Raw genomic sequence first — 16,595 nt, forward strand, 5'->3', positions numbered from 1 at the left:
TATTAGTTTTGGTTTTAATGTCACATCTCCCATTAACCCAGTTGATCGGCGGCAGCACACTGCCTTTCTCAGCCAGAGGTCTCATTATGAATGCTGACTTACTTTTGTGATCAGGTGTTTTTACCTTAAGGATCCTTTCACACCAAACTGACAATCAGCTGTCCTGCATGTCAGAGGCATATCTTTTATATAAGTGTGTGATATTTTACAGAATCTCCAAGCAGATTCAGTGTTTTAAATTGGCATCTGGCCTGTCAGTGAGAGAGCTCAATCAGGCTTAACACGATCTCCTCTTGTGTGTCTTTTTCATTTCTGCAAAGCAAGAAATAACACTTTTTACAACAACATAACCATGAGGAGTGGGCAAACTGATCATAAACTGGTAATCATGATTCAACACAGATCAGTTTGTATGATATTCCCATTTCTCTTTTTGTACAACATATTTACTATTGCTCCCTTCTGCACTGGCAAGTTAGGTTTTCTTGTGCAGGAATAGGTCATATGCCCTGATCAGCAGTAAAAGTTGGTCTTTGCAGTGTATTTTTAAAAGCTTTGTTTTGCCCAGATGAAGTCTTATTAGTCTGGGTAAATAAAGACCCAACATGATGATAATGTCATAGAAGTGCTAATAGAAGTGCTAAGCTAAATCCAGCTGTGGATTTAGCTTAGCATCTAGCAACCTTTCCCAAACTGTAGTGTTTTACCCTGCACGTATACGTCTCATATGTCATCTTGGTATGCAAGTAATTCCTTCGTAGATGATGAGACATTTTAAAAAAGCTGTGCCCTCTCTTTTTATTTGGGACTTGTGAAGTTATACAGGTTGGATTTGTGTCATTTTTGCAATTGTTATTTAAAACTATCCAAGGAATGCTGCAACTTTGTAAAGCTTAGCTGTTCCATAGGCCAGGTATGTGCTGAACAACAGTAAATATGCAAAAAGAAATTTAAATGAAGATTTCATCACATTATATTTGCAGGTAAACACCATTAGCAGATTAGTTCTTGACCCTAACTACCTTCTCTTCAAAATGTTTTCGAGTTGGTTCTACAGTAAAGCAGAACTCCCCAACCCTGGTCCTCAAGGCCCACTATCCTGCAGGTCTCCCTCTCTGACAAGCTCTGCACAAGTCTGCTAATGAGCCATTAATCTGAATTATATGTGTTGCAGCAGGGAGACATCTAAGACTTAGAATAGAATAGAATAGAATAGAATAGAATAGAAATACTTTATTAATCCCTACAGAGAGCCCTCAGGGAAATTTGGGTACCAGTAGCAATACAACACCAACAGTAAAGCAGGACAAGCACAAGACACAATATATACAGGTACAAAGCAAAATAGAGGCAAATAGAATGCAATAAATATAACAATAATAACAATAAGATAAGTTAATAAAACAATATAAACAAGTATTGCACACAGTAGAGGTGGTACAGATTCCTGCAGGATAGTGGGCCTTGAGGACCAGGGTTGGGGACCTCTGTTCTAAAGCACAAGTTTTACTGACAGTGTTATGGGTGTTTTTTTCACGAGACCGGTTCTGTTGCTAGTTTGGAGGCAGAGTCTAACTAAAAACCAGTTATTTTTATTTTGACTGCCAAAGCACTGACGCAGCACCAAACTGGTGCTACATTTGTACCAGTTGTTTGCTTGTTAGGTAGATATATTCTGATTCCATTATATTTTTTTTGTTTGTTAGTTTTTATATCTGATACCCATTCCGATACTGATATCTGGGGTTTAGATATCTGCTGATACCAAGTACTGATCCGATACGTATTATTTTATTAAGGGGTCTATTGAATTTCTACTTTAAATAAATTATAGCTATTGTAGACTTTGTATGTATAATATTGTTGTTACTGTCATTCAATGGCCTATCATTGGTTATGTTATAACACACGAAAACAATTATTGCCACAGAACTTTTTAAATTATTGAGTAGATAAACCTAAATCAAAGAATTTCTATTAAAAAAATCTGGGCATTTGCCAGTGTTTGTTGTAAATGCTCAGATTTTTGTGTTGCTGGTGTTAAAAATGGTAGCATTCGTGTTGCCTTCTGGAAAGTTCAGCCCTGCATATCAGGTATGTCGCTATTTTGCTAGTGGGATTTTCTAATAAGTAATAATACCAAATTGCCAACATAATGCTAATGCTAAATGTTAACACAACAGCGATTCACATGGAGCTGCTTCTCCGCCTGACAACTCAAAACAATCGTCAGGCAAGATTGTGTAACTTTCTGTGTGTGATGGGGTTGGACTGGAAAAAATAACTGCGATTCCATTTCTGTGATATTGGATGGTGTTTAGACAGAAATCTTTGCCGATCTCGACCCCCTTACATTTTGCAGGATCTGCAAGTATTTTTGATGGTAATATCTGTATCGGCCCAACTCCATTGTTAGGTAAATGGCTGGGGGCAGACCAACCAAAAGGTGCAGCCACAACCTTTTGGTTGGTCTGCCCCCAGCTATGTACCTAGCCAAAAACCTAAAACAAAGAACTCAGCCAGTGTAGCTTTCTTAGAAATTAATTGAGCTGCAATGTGAACGGAAAGTCGAAAGTTGTAGGGAAAGAACGCGAGCTCTCTGGGGAAGTGGATACGGTAATTAAAGGTGCAAAAAGTGAAATCATTTCACTGTAAAGATTGCTGTTGTGTGCTGCCTGGAGACCAAAACAAAGTGTGTAATGAGCCACACCTAACCTCCACCCCCCCCCAACTTGCCACATCTGCAAATGAATGTGCAAAGTGTAAACACACTGAGCAAAGCAACATCACTATTTTTTTGGAGCTTGTTGAAGTAACTGATAACTTTTATGCTCCAAGTCAAATTGAAGCCCCTTTAGCGCTCGCAGTTCTCTCTTCTTTGAAAATGCAAGGCCAACGTTCATTTCCTCATCTGACAACTTCTTCGCCAACAACATTGTTTTTTTTTTTTTTGTTTTGTTTTTGTTTTGTTTTTTTGTTTTGTTTTTTTTTAGCGCTAGTTTTGTTCTGCCCTCCGCCATGTCACTTCAAAAATACGGGCTTCCATTGCTCGCTTGCTGAAGCTTTTTATAGGAAGGGAGGGCCAAGATCTCCCAGGCAATGAAGGAAGCAGCGATTCACATGAACGTAATTAAACACGCGGCCAGACCGGCTGGTAAACATGTGGCCAGAGACTGACACAGAGAGGTGGTCTGTGTTGTCGCGCTATACTCCAGATGAAATTACACCTCTAGTTCTTCACATTGATATTTTTTAATCACTTCAATCTAGAGATGATAAATTTCCTATTATTGTCCTTTTTAAAAGTTTAGTGGGTGTGTACACATGCATATTGTATGTTTGCAAAGAATCAGCCAGGTTGCGTCAGCAAATGAGTTGATCACCTTCCATCACCTTGCTGCTGCTTTAAAAAAAGTTGTTTTTTTATTTTTTTTATTTTGCAGTGCTACTTGTCAGATCATGTTGGCCTCAGTGTTTGCTGATGGCTAAAGCATGATTCAGCTCCCTCCTGCATTACTCACTTTACCAGTTAGCATACAAGAACAGGACTAGTCAGCTAGCCAAACTAACCCCTTAATAATAAGCTTGACTTTCGCTTGGAGTTTTTGTTAGCTGTGCAGTTAATATAAAGTTTTTTTGATAACTTAGTGCTGATTGCTTTTATAATGACTGGACTGAGCAAATTATTTGCAATTCAATTGTTTATTTTTCTTTCCAATTAGGGAACATCCGTCAAATTAGAAAAGTCTCGTTTTTACATCATGCAAGTGATGGCAGGAGTGACAATGGTGAGTTATGCAATCAAAGATATGGTGTGATTACTGCAGTAGTTAGGAATTAAGTTTCAAATCAGAGCTGAGTGCCACTCCCTTGTTGCAGACCCTCATTTGTCTTTCTTATAATGGAAAGACATCACTTAGCTGCTTCAGGTCCAGCTATGTTTTTGGAAGAAGTTTAATTAGGATAGTGTTTGTCTTATGGGTGCAGCCAGTTTCCTGTTTGTGATGAGGGAGTGTTTGGTGCACTGCTGGACTCAACTTCTGTGATGTGTATGTATAGTCCAGAGGGTGTGTATCCAGACAAACTGGCTAAACTTATTAGTCAACTGTATTGAGGAGAAATACATTGAGGGTGCTGTTCTGCCAGGTAATCCAAATAACTGAGAAGACAAATGTTGTTAATTATTATTTATTGGGGCTCTTTCTCCAAACAGCTATTCAAATAAATGCTAAAACAATGTGAACACTTTGAAAATGGCTCATTTGAAGAAGTTCTACTTTGAGATCTCTCTTTCATTCCTGTGTTAATATCTAAGGAGATGCTGAAACTACTAAAATTAGGTTAAATTTTGAGTTGGTAAAAACTGGAGGCATAGTGGGGAACCATCTTCCAGGAGGAAATGTGATCAGGAAATAAATCTTGAATGATGGCGATCACTTAAACGTTTGGAGATATCAAATCATAAAAAAAACATTAGAACTCAGGACTATGTTTAATAGTGAAAGTTAGAGCATTTCCAAAAGCACAATGTGAAAGGAACTCAAGGGTTGGGGCTAAACAGCTGTGTAGTTTTAAGAAAACCCCCGTATCAGTGAGGTTAATTGGTGGAAAAAAAGCAGATTTACCCTGTTCCAGAGTGATGGGAGCATCAGGGTAAAAAGTGAAGCAGATATAGTGATGCTGCCATCATGCCTAAATGGACTGGACTTGTACTTGTATAGCGCTTTTCCAGCCAGTTTGACCACTCAAAGCGCTTTACACTACTTATCACATTCACCCATTCACACACACATTCACACCCCGACAGGCACATCGGGAGGCAACGTGGGGTTAAGTGTCTTTTTATATCTTTTCCAGTTTATCTGTGGACAGGAGTTTGAAACAGATGTCTAAATGTGCAGTGTTTGTGTGAATCTCTCAATGAAAGTGTTACATACCTCAAACTTGTAAATTCATTCAAGTATGAAGTTGCTTGTCCCTGACACAGAGAAGCATGCAGAAGTGTGTAGCTGTGCTGCATACTCAAACTGCTGTGATGGATCTAAATGGTGTGTCCTCTGCAGCCCAGGCATCACTAGAAGAGGTCAGGGATTGAATTACAGCTCCTATCGACTATTGTTCCCCCCACTGTCCTTTAGAGGCCAGGACAGGAAATGCATCCTCCACTCTGGAGGCTCCTGGGAGGAGATGCTCTTCTATACTGTCTGCAGTCAGGAAGGCTAGCCGTCAGTCATTGCTCCCACTTTTGTGAATGGAGTGACTCTAACCTGCCTTGGTTATGCATTTAGTTGAGATTATTTGATCAGCAGGCTGCTCTTTCCAGGAAGCTGGTTATAATGTTGTTTATTTGAAGTCCTCAGTTTGCGTCAGCTGTTATAGTTCTAATGTTCTAGCTCAAAGCTTTAATGTTCCCAGGGAAATGATGTCAGTTCTGCATTCCTCAGACAATAAAGCTGGTTTACAGAAAACAATACCTGCAGAGGTCTTCATGTTTTATGTCCGCTAGTTTGCTGATAAACCTTATATGAGCTCTAGTTTTCTACTAAATACTTTAACACTCCTCTTGATGTACATAAGCTTGAGCTAAAGTAGTTCTACACATAGATGTGTTTAATTCTATTTTTAGTAATATTTTAATATTTTGGGAACGTGCTTTTTATATATGAAATTGCTCATTTATCTATTGGAAAGTATAAGCAAATTTACAAAATCCACAAGCTTGGGATCAGTGTCACTCCAAAGAAACTATGCTAATGTATCACAAGGCAGTGTTTCACAGCGAAGGACTGCATCAGTCTTGCACAAGCCAGGGCATGACAAAGCATCTGTTTGTGTTATTTGTTTGCAATGAGCTCTGCCTCATTTTGCATAACTTGTATAGTGGAGAACATGTGACGGAGGGAGAGACTGAGGGCGAGAGAGAAGTGAAGACGAAACCAGAGTAAAACAAAGAGTATTTGTGTTCTGCAGCTTTCCCACTGCTATTTCCATCAGAATATTTTGTTAACAAACTTAAATCCTGCCCTTGACTACAAATCACTTGATGTCATGTGGATCTGTTTTTAAGTCTCCCATGGTGGAAATAACTACCATCAACACAAGATTAAAATATCAGATAATCAAGTTTGGGGGGGGCAGAATGATCTGTTTTCTTGCGTGTATTTCTTTATCAGTCAATGTGTTGGCATGCTTTGAAGCTTTTAGACGAGCAGTGACGTAATGCCTCTGACTCCACTGGGTTTAAAGACTTTGCATTAGTGAATAGATGAGCTGTGATAACAATAATGACATTATATTAGATTAGAAACAGGTTGGAAGTGCCACCAAGATTATGCTTTGATCTTGTGGGTTATAAAGCTATGGCTTATTATCTCTTAAATTTGCTGAGTGCATTTGGTTTACTTTGTTTTAAACAATGAAATCATTGTACAACTAATAAGAAATGTGCTCTTTTAAAAATTATTTTAAGACAGGGGATACAGAATATATTGTGATGTTTGCACTTCCATGTTTAGTATATATTACCCTTTTCTTTCTGTTTTTTCATCCTCCCATTCTTTACTTTCCCTTGCACTGCAGTCAGGAATGACGCATCAGTATTGCTGTGGAGCTTTACAGGAAGTGTTGCTTTGATTGGCCGGTTGGGGAGGGAGCACAGTAGCAGCTCTTACATGCATATGCGTTGCTGAACCAAAGCCAGGGAACACTCGCAGCATTTTGATGACATCACCCACCCCCACACTCTGCTCCCGCCTCCCCGTGTTTTCTGTTGAATCGAGCTTTCTGAGAGAAAAGAGCAGGCATCAGTAAAAGAACAAGAGCTGGCTTGGCGGAGGAGGGGCTGCTCATGAACGAATAGAAAGGGAGAGAGCATTGGGGGAGGAGGAGGGTTTTTGACAGTGCTAGCACACAGACTGGCACACACATACACACAGGAAGAGAAGAGGAGAAGGAATATTGTTGAACATTAAGACTTTATTGTGCACTGCTGTCCTGCTGTTTTGTTTTTGTTTTGTTTGTTTTGGGTTTTTTTTTTTTAAATCAGGAGCAAAAGTTTTTTCACTTTTCTTCCTTTGCTGTACTGGATATTTTCTTTTTAAATGGGGATGAGGGACTCTGTGGATTGGCAAGTGAGCAGCAAGTGCTGGGGTGGAATATTTTTCTAACTATGTTCTCTGTCCTCTCCTTCCAGTGCATTTATACTCTACAGTAAACCGGTGCCTTGTAGTAGCTGCTTAAGCTGTTTTAGGATGCTGCCTTTAACTAGCACCTGTGGAGGGTAGTAATCGGCTCTTTTTGGAAAGGAGAGGAACTGAAGGTGTGATAATTGCAATTTTTTGGGACATGAATATTTTTAGGAAAGTTAAAATGCTCCAGTTTTGTGAAATGAAAGTGACAGGAACCCTATAAATATTGTGCCTTGTGAGCCTTAACTTGTGAGAGCCACCATGCTGAGCCTGCAGGATTCGGTTTTCTTTGAGATCAGCATCAAATCTCTTCTCAAGTCCTGGAGTAGCAGCTGTGAGTACCCCTGCCAAGCTTGCTCGCATGTTTACATACCACGCTTGCTGCATCCAGGCTTATCAACCACACGCAACCAGCAGACCCTCCGCTGCACTGTACATGCTCGAATGCTTTCAGTGCTTTGACTTTTCAGATCTCATTTGTGTATAGGAAAATGTGCATTAATGCAGTGGTCAAGATGAGTGATGATGTTTAGTCAGGCTTGCTTTAGGTATATGCAGGTGTTTTCAGCTGAGACCCCTCCTCCTGCTCATTATCAGTCCTCCTGGTGATCTAAAAGATTTTAATTCTCATGATGATGATCTATAGCTGGATAACACTGGTCGATTTTGAGTGTTCTTTTTGTCCCCAAAGAGTTTGGCTTCTTTCAACTTTCTCTTGCTTTTTACAGCTATTATTTATTTATTTATTTATCTTAATTTTGACATCCAAATTACTTTTTGGGTTTTTTCAGCAGGCCTAAACATACTAATCGTCCTTCTTCTACATCCTCCCACTTTTATAACCCTCTCTTCCTCTCCTCTGGGACCACTAATGTTTCCCTGCTATTGATCTGTCTTTTGGCTTCCTCCTATTATTAGCTTTCCAATGCAGCCTGTAATGCATCAAGAATCAAAAAGCCTTGCATCCTGAGTCTTATTGAACTACAGTGATGGTCAAAGATGGTAAACAGTGTCTGTGCTGCTGATTTATCACTTCATTGCTACTTGCAGATATTCTTTGTGTGTGTGTGTGTGTGTGTGTGTGTGTGTGTGTGTGTGTGTGTGTGTGTGTGTGTGTGTGTGTGTGTGCGCGCGCACAGAAAATGGTATAAAGCTGGCCATACATAACAATAAATACCTGGTCACACAATATTGACATTACAAAGTGCCTGTTTACATTCCTAGAAACATTGCACACAAAGGCCTGGTAGACCTAAAGATGTTTAATTGTGTTGTGACATGATCAGTGAGCACAGGTTTGGAACTACTTTTGTATTACATATGCTAATGAGAACTTTGCATTAGCTTTTCCTGAGTTTCTCTTTTGCATGTAAATACACAACAATCTTATTGCTTTACTACAAATAAATTTAGCCTTAGTTTGTAGATTTAAATTTTACATAATCAGCAAACTAATGATTTATGCATCAAATTTTGGTTTTTAATCGGATACATACGCAATTTTTTTCAAAGCCACTTCAGTCTGAACAGCCATGTTGCATATCATCTGACTTTTACATCACTGAAGTGAGACAGGTACCACTTTTCTGCACTGCACGAGGTGTAATGCAGCAAGATCAAATATAAACAATTGGATAGTTGGCGTTTATATCCATGTAAACATAGGAAATGAATGCTAACTTGTTCAGCTGTGGATTTAATGCATTTAATAAATAAGTAGGTTAGTGATGTTTCCACTAAAATGCAGTAAAAATGGTGGGCACTGGTGCATACCTGGACAATTTCACGGCATTGGAGTCATGCTGCCTCCTTCTTGGGCCGCTGTCTCGATTTCCTGTCCATGTCCGCAGATGGTCAATTGTCCACGTCTTCAGTATCATCAGATGAACAACTGAAGACGAAGTGAGCACTGAAGACCCAGTGCCAGGGCACAGCTTTCCAGGTTTCCCACATGATCGCACAAATCCAGTCTGTTTGCTGATGTTTCTTCACAAGAAACCAGTAAAGACGTATTCGCTGTTCGCGTCGCCTCTCGCCTCAACAATTTGATCAGTCAAAAACACAGCAGCTGTCTGGAGTTGCTTAAGTTTCCTCTGTAAAGACGAACACATAGCTCATTTCACTTAACGGCTTAACTTTCTGCCCTACCATTGCGATTATGCGCTTGTGTGCATGATGTATGTATAAATAATAAAGTGGTTTATATTGTATCATAATTTTTGTCCGAGGACGAAACAACCTCAAAACTGATTGACACATGCTAACGTGTAGTAACCACATTTACCTTCATAAACACAATGCGCCACGTGTGACATCTTGTCTTTCTCTGCACACGCGGGTCACTTTAGGGCCTTAAACAGTTCACACTTAAGTCTGGTGGAGGCTACATTAATTATAATGTAAACAATCACAAGTTATTTTTGCTGCTATAACTTTCTTTATGTTGTGACCTCCTCAGTGTTTAACCTGCTTCTTACTCCACAATCCAATAAAATATTGACTTTATAGCTTTACAAACAAGGTGTACATAGATTGCATTTATGGTTATCAGGGATGTTTTCCTGTAAAGACAATTATTGCCCTTATATTTCTTTAATTGTTTTCAATAAATGATTTGGAACAGTGTTTTAAACCACTGGGAATATATGATATTACAAGGCTGTAATATACACACCTGTTGATTTCTTTAATTTTCCGTTCTTTCTAACTACTTTCTCCCCAACTCTCTGATTTCCAAACTTGTGTTTGTAGAGATTTTTTTCAATGAGCTACTCAAACATACTTTCAGAAACCCCTTTCCTGTTCTTTTCCTCAACTGTTTATTTTACCTTAGTGATGCCTTTGAAAGCAGAAAATATTTTGTATTGCCAAAATATTCACTCACCCATCCAATTACCTATCCAGATAATTGAAATCAGACGTTCCAATCACTTCCATGGCCACAGGTGTATAAAAATCAAGCATTGAGGCATGCAGACTGTTTCTACAAACATTTGTGAAGGAATGGGTAGCTCTCAGGAGCTCAGTGAATTCCAGCGTGGTCCTGTGATTGGATGCAACCTATGCAACAAGTCTAATTGTGAAATTTCCTCATTCCTAAATATTCCACAGTCAACTGTCATTGGTATCATAACTAAGTGGAATCGATTGGGAACGACAGCAACTCAGCCACAAACTGATGGGCCCTTCAAATGACTGAGCGGGGTCTGCAGATGCTGAGGTGCATGGTGCGCAAAGGTCGGCAACTTTCTGCAGTCAATTGATACGGACTCCAAACTTCAGGTGGCCTTCAGATCAGCTCAAGAACAGTGCAAAGTGAGCTTGATGGGTTGGGTTTCCACGGCTGAGCTGCTGCATCCAAGCCATACAGCACGAAAAGCAATGCAAAGCATGTGATGCAGTGGTGTAGAGAACGCTGCCACTGGACTCTGGATCAGTGGAGATGCGTTCTCTGGAGTGATTAATTGCGCTTTACCATCTGGCAGTCTGATGCAAGAGTCTGGGTATGGCAGTTGCCAGCAGAACGGTACTTGTCTGACTGCATTGTGCCAAGTGTAAAGTTTGGTGGAGGGGGATTATAGTTTGGGGTTGTTTGTCAGGAGCTGGGCTTGGCCCCTTAGTTCCAATGAAATGAACTCTGAATGCTTCAGCATAACAAGAGATTTTGGACAATTCCATGTTCCCAACTTTGTTAGAACAGTTTGTGAATGGCCCTTTCGTGTTCTAACATGACTGGGCACCAGTGCACAAAGAAAGGTCCACAAAGACATGAATGATCGAGTTTGGTGTGGATGAACTTGATTGGTCCTGACCTTAACCTGAATACCTTTGGGATGAATAAAAGCGGAGGCTGAGAGCCAGACCCTCTTATCTCAGTGTCTGACCTCACGAATGCGCTTCTGGAGGAGTGGTCAAAAATTCCTATAAACACAGTCCTAAACCTTGTTGAAAACCTTCCCATAAGAGTTGAAGCTGTTATAGCTGCAAAGGGTGGGCCAATGCCATTGAACTCATTTCATTAAGAATGGGATTTCTATTAAGTTCATACAAGAGTCAAGTCAGGTGAGCCAGTACTTTTGGCAATATAGTGTAGTTCAGTCACAGTTTAGGCCTTTGTTGCCAAGTAGATTTTTGACTCATAATGCAGCATGCGTTTAGTGCACATCGCTTTCTGAACCTCTCTGTTTTGTGATGATGCCGTGTGAGCCTCTGGAAATAAATTTGCTTCGCTCTCATCAAATTTTTTATTCAGGAATAGTAGAGGTGAAGAGCAAACTGGTACTAACTTGCCAGAGACTGAGCATGTTGAGACATAATGGCAGAATTGGCTCTGGTATACTACACAAACATCGGCAGTTATTCTTTTGTCTTTAAAAAAATGGATGCGGAATTGGCCCCTACATTCCAACTGTGTGTGTGTGTGAGTGTGTGTGTGTGTGTTCGTGCTGTACCTTATAGTTGTCCAGCAAGGGAAGTGAGCAACTGTTTGGGAGGGCTTTGTTTTAACGGTGGAGTGTCTGCTATAATAGTTGCGTAATCTTGTGGGGTGCTTGATTTCTTCAGAGTACAGCTAATAGATATGACACATGAAAATGTAGTGAACATTTTGTAAAGTAGCATTTTAGTACAAGTTTGTCAGATCTTTTTGACAGAAATTTTATTAGAATATTATCCATTTTATGTGATGATGCATTGTCTTGGACAGCATGTGTAAATGGTTGACTTCATACTGTATTTGGGAGATAACTTAAGATATGAGGAGGAAGATATTAGAAGATCTTAGAAGATCAGCCTTGACGCCCTTTGCAGCTATGTTTCTTAACCCACACACACACACACACACTTTGAAAATTTTGAATGCAGTGAAAATTTTGAATGCAGCCCTGATCTCACAGTAGATCCAGCTACAATGAATAACACTGTATTTATGAGGTAATGTTGAACTAGGAAGATAATATTCCTGATCAGTCTTATACTTGGCACTTTATTTCTACATATTATTAGAAAAGCCTCCACCCTTCCTGGTTTAAATCCTGGAAAGACATTTGTTTTTCCCCCTCACAGATTTGTGATGATTTGTGCATTAGGGTGGGTTAGAGGGATCTTAGCTTGGTACCACAAATGACTGGCATTTCCTTGGGAGGGAGAAAGAAAGAAATAAATAGAGGCTGAAGGTTTGTACAGACTTAGTCCAAAATATGATGCACTGCTTTGTTTTTTTTCCATCTTTTGCTATTGACTGGAGAAGTACAGTGTTGGGTTACTCTCTCATGTGAATGAGTCAACAGTCTGGTTTGCCCATGGTGGGAAAGAAAAGAAAGATGGAGGGGGTAAAGGACACGACAGTGATTGGATATTAGGAGCTGGCTATATGACATCATTGGGCTGGTGGTGAAGCACAGTAAACAAAGAGGGAAATGCTTGAAAGGCTCTCTGTGCTGCTAGACAACATGACCACAGCGCAACTGACACTCGCTACTACCCTAACCCTGTCATCTCCCAACATTAAATTACCTAATGAAATAAAAATAAATGAATTAATATAAATATTATTAACTTATTGTAATTTGATCAGATGTGGAGATGGGACTTGTTTTAGCCAAGATGCTGGAACAAACAATGGCTGAATGATAACTTGCTTTAGGCAAGTTGCCATTAATAGAAATCAAGTAAATGCTAGGTTTAACAAATGAGTTGACTGGATTATGTGTTCTGAATCCAGTATTAATTGATTAAAAAAATAAAATATGAATCAAAACCTGTTGACGGCATAAAATTTATCTTATGGAAACAAATACATGTTTTAATGACCTTGTCATTTATTTTTATCTAACGCTGACATCATAATGTAACAAAGAGAGCAATTCTATTATAGCAGTTGCACCACATGTAGCAGTCAATGACCAGCAAATTATTTGTTCTGTGTCTGTGATTAGCTTATCATTTGCTTCAAACCAAGTTTGCAGGTCTTGACGAATGCAAACCTGTGTGCAGATAGTTACCTTACAGAAGCAATGTGTAGAATTTTGTTGGACTTTGCTATGAAGCTGTACTAACTGAATATCCTCAGCTTCATAATCCCCTTCTGAATGTGAAGGAGAAACAACAGTGGGAGCTAAAATCTGAAAGGTTATCTTGTAAATCTGGTGCCGTGATTTTATGAAATGATGTATACCAACAGTAAATTGAATGAGCTGAAAATGTAGTTAAGGCTTATTGAACAGTCCATGCAGAGCTACTTTCTCATAAGTCATCATTTTACCATAACAAGTCATGTAAACATACTTATGTTACACTTAACAGCAGTAAACAACAGTTGTTGAAAAAGCTCTTTCCATGTGTTTCTACATGCCATCTTCTTGGCTTCTCATTCAGTGGAGTTTTAGTTCACTTTGTAATAGCAACGACTTTGAGGGCTGTAAAATCTTTTTTTTTATAACATTGGTCCACTGTCTCCCAACATCCAACCACTGCTACTGTGTACGCTCATCTGTCACTGTAACTGCATGCAGCTCAGACTTTTGCCATGTTGAAAGTGGCAGACAAGGGTCCAGCTTACTAAGATTGCCATTTCAGATGATTCAAGAACAACAGGGTGCCCATTCATGTCATGATGCTGACATGTTTTATTGCCGTCTGGTTTATGGAGAGCAATGAATGGAGGTTTGACAAAAACAGTGACCATCATATCATTTGTATGTCAGTCCTGAATTGAAAAACGTTTCATTGCACTTCTGTTCTTCAGTGGTATTTGGACAGTTCAGAATGCTTGAGTTGTTTCCATGACAACCAGGAAGAAACAGAACAAGGCCTTTCCTGGGAGGGAAAGCGGTAAAGGGTCACTTTACTATTGCCTGTCTACTTGGCAGGAATGAGACCATTGAGAACTAGACTGAAAGTTGTGTTCCTGATTCTTGCATAAATCTCTAAAGCACAATTAAGTGTTTTAAAACGACACCTCCCTTGCAAGTGAGCAGTCTGAGCCTGCACTTGAACAGATGTTTTATGATGGTTAAGCTCCTTTTCAAATGAAGCATGTACTATGTTTGACAATAAAAGAAGTGTTATACATTTGCTCAACATGTTTCACCGTTACTAAGAAGTTCTGGATAAGATAACATATATGTCTATGAATGTAGATGAGATTTCTATGCAGTGTTTAGTTTGACCACCAAAGGAGTACAACCACCCTGATACTGGCTTTTCAGCCATTTCAGTAGACAGAGAAACCAAAACCCTTAAGATTTGCTTACACTATTTGAATAGGAGGAGCAAATGACCTGTACCACATGCAAATAAATGGAGCTGCAAGCTGGGACCCCTCATAAATGTGTTTCAGGAAGCCAATGTAAATGCTTCTGCTTTACAGTGTTTTCTTCTTCTACTACTATTACTACTGATCTTTTTAACTTTAGCCATTCAGGGAAAGATGTTTTAATGGCTTAATAGATGGATAGATGCTTTGTAAAACCTGACTGACACAGACACAAACACTTAAAGGACTCTTGATGTATTTCCTGCTCCATGATTAGTAACTGACTCATCAGTTTGGGTATCATACATAAAATTTCCATGATAGTCTTAATAAGTGGGATATGTTCATCTCAGCAACCTTAGAATAAGCACAGGTCAATCATGTATTTATAAACTCTGTAGCTGTAACAGAAAGCCTACCCATGACTGAAGTATAGATATGACGTATGTGATGATGACTAAATAATTTAAACATCATCTGACAGCTACAGCTGTGAAGTCACGTCACATTTCCAAACTTTATCGCGGACTAATTTTCCATAAATTAATGAAATGCTGTGACAAAAAGCATTCAGGACAGATCAAAGTTAAACTTTTGAATTGTCCTGATGAAGAACATTTTACTCAGTGGAGATGCTTTAAATTTTCTTTAATTGCAGATCTGAGATAATGTGTTGAATTAAAAACCAATACAAATGTCGGGGAAACACTGCAGTTTTGTGCACCTTGCTGGGAATTCTTATATTTGCTTTTAATGTTGTATTTATGTTTGCAAATTTGCTTGTGAATGTTAAAAACAGTTTAGTACTTAACATATTAAATACAAAAAGAAAGGAATTTTTAAGCAAGTAATGCTCGTAAATATTTAATTATTTACTGTATTACCACATGAAGGCTTTTTTATTTTTAAAGAGCCTCTATATAGAGTGAGCAGTATTAAAATCCAGAAAGGGTAAAAAAAACAAAACAAAAAAAAACAACTGAAAACACAAACATTTACCATGTTTTTTTTCTTCATCACCAGGACAATTTTCTTATTAGTTATGAGTTGCTGGCATTTAGTCTTCATACCAGGAAAAGGTCCTTTTCAGGATAAATACTTAGATCAGCTTTCATCTGTTTATTTATCTATAGCTTCAATCAGCAACACACATTGTGATATTTTGTTTTTGTACTCAGGTTTGACTTTTGAGTGTGTTCTTGTTTGTAGGTTTTACCATTCTCCGACCCCCCCCCTAATTTCATTTTAGTGTTGATAAAAGTATTGAGTATAGATAATGAATATCTAGAAGTCTGGATCCAATAGCTCTTTTAAAAAGATAAAACAGTAACTTATTAATGGCTCTAGCCTTACTTGCCTGACAAGTGGGTAGTTGGTCAGCCATGATCTCCTGCAACAATGGCAATACAAATATAGACATTTCCTGAAATGTCAAAAAGTTGAAGATATTTTCCTGTTATACTGTCATTTGTGTTTTAGTTTATTTTAAACATAAGACTTAGGAGTAATTCTGGAGGTAATTTCAGGCTGTTTGCTATTTAACCTCAGGAAATGGTTTTATAATCATTACAGATCTCAAATCGAAGGAGAATTGTATTTTTGCTGTACTCAGCTCTACGTTGTGTTTCCATTTCACGCTTCATTTCCATCAGTTTGCCTCTGTTGGAAATTTCTTCATGTGCTTGGATTAGAACAAGCAAATGACCTTGCATACTTTATAAAGGTGTTGTTCTTGGTCTGAACCTGCTGCTTTGACTCCCACTCTAATATTTCCTCACCTCCACTCTCTGACCTCCCTACAGCTTCTGCACCGGTCAGCAGCAGCGTGATTAGACGCCGTGCCCCCTCCTCGGTGACTCCCCTTTCGTGGGAGAAACACAACATTGCTGCCATGTCGAGCATTACCATCGACCCCGAGCTCAAGCCCGGGGAGTTCGTCATCAAGAGTCTGTTTGCAGAGTTTGCTGTGCTGGCAGAGAAGAAGATCGAGATGGTGATGGCTGAACCTCTGGTGAGTCCACAGGGGTTGAGAATGAGAACATGATAATGCAATACCTCATACATCACACACACCGGATTAAAAACCTCTTTTTTTCGTGCAAATTCCTGCCACATTTAACAATTTCTTGAGCGACTGAAAGATGTGAGTGGAT

At 39.1% G+C, this 16,595-nt stretch overlaps 1 protein-coding gene across 11 annotated transcripts in view; it reads left to right on the forward strand.

Annotated features, from left to right (window-relative positions):
* Nucleotides 1–16,595, forward strand: part of fryl (furry homolog, like) — a 74,477-nt gene that overhangs the window by 17,329 nt on the left and 40,553 nt on the right. For 9 of the 11 annotated variants that reach the window (XM_042006469.1, XM_042006472.1, XM_042006475.1 and 6 more), the window contains exons 2-3: nt 3,723–3,788; nt 16,245–16,453. In XM_042006469.1, the coding sequence (XP_041862403.1) occupies nt 3,723–3,788; nt 16,245–16,453 (275 nt within the window). The remainder of the gene's footprint in view (nt 1–3,722; nt 3,789–16,244; nt 16,454–16,595) is intronic. The other 2 variants (XM_042006478.1, XM_042006477.1) reach the window with 1 other exon arrangement.

This window comes from Melanotaenia boesemani, chromosome 14, assembly GCF_017639745.1.
Source record: "Melanotaenia boesemani isolate fMelBoe1 chromosome 14, fMelBoe1.pri, whole genome shotgun sequence".
NCBI classification, from domain to species: Eukaryota; Metazoa; Chordata; class Actinopteri; order Atheriniformes; family Melanotaeniidae; genus Melanotaenia; species Melanotaenia boesemani.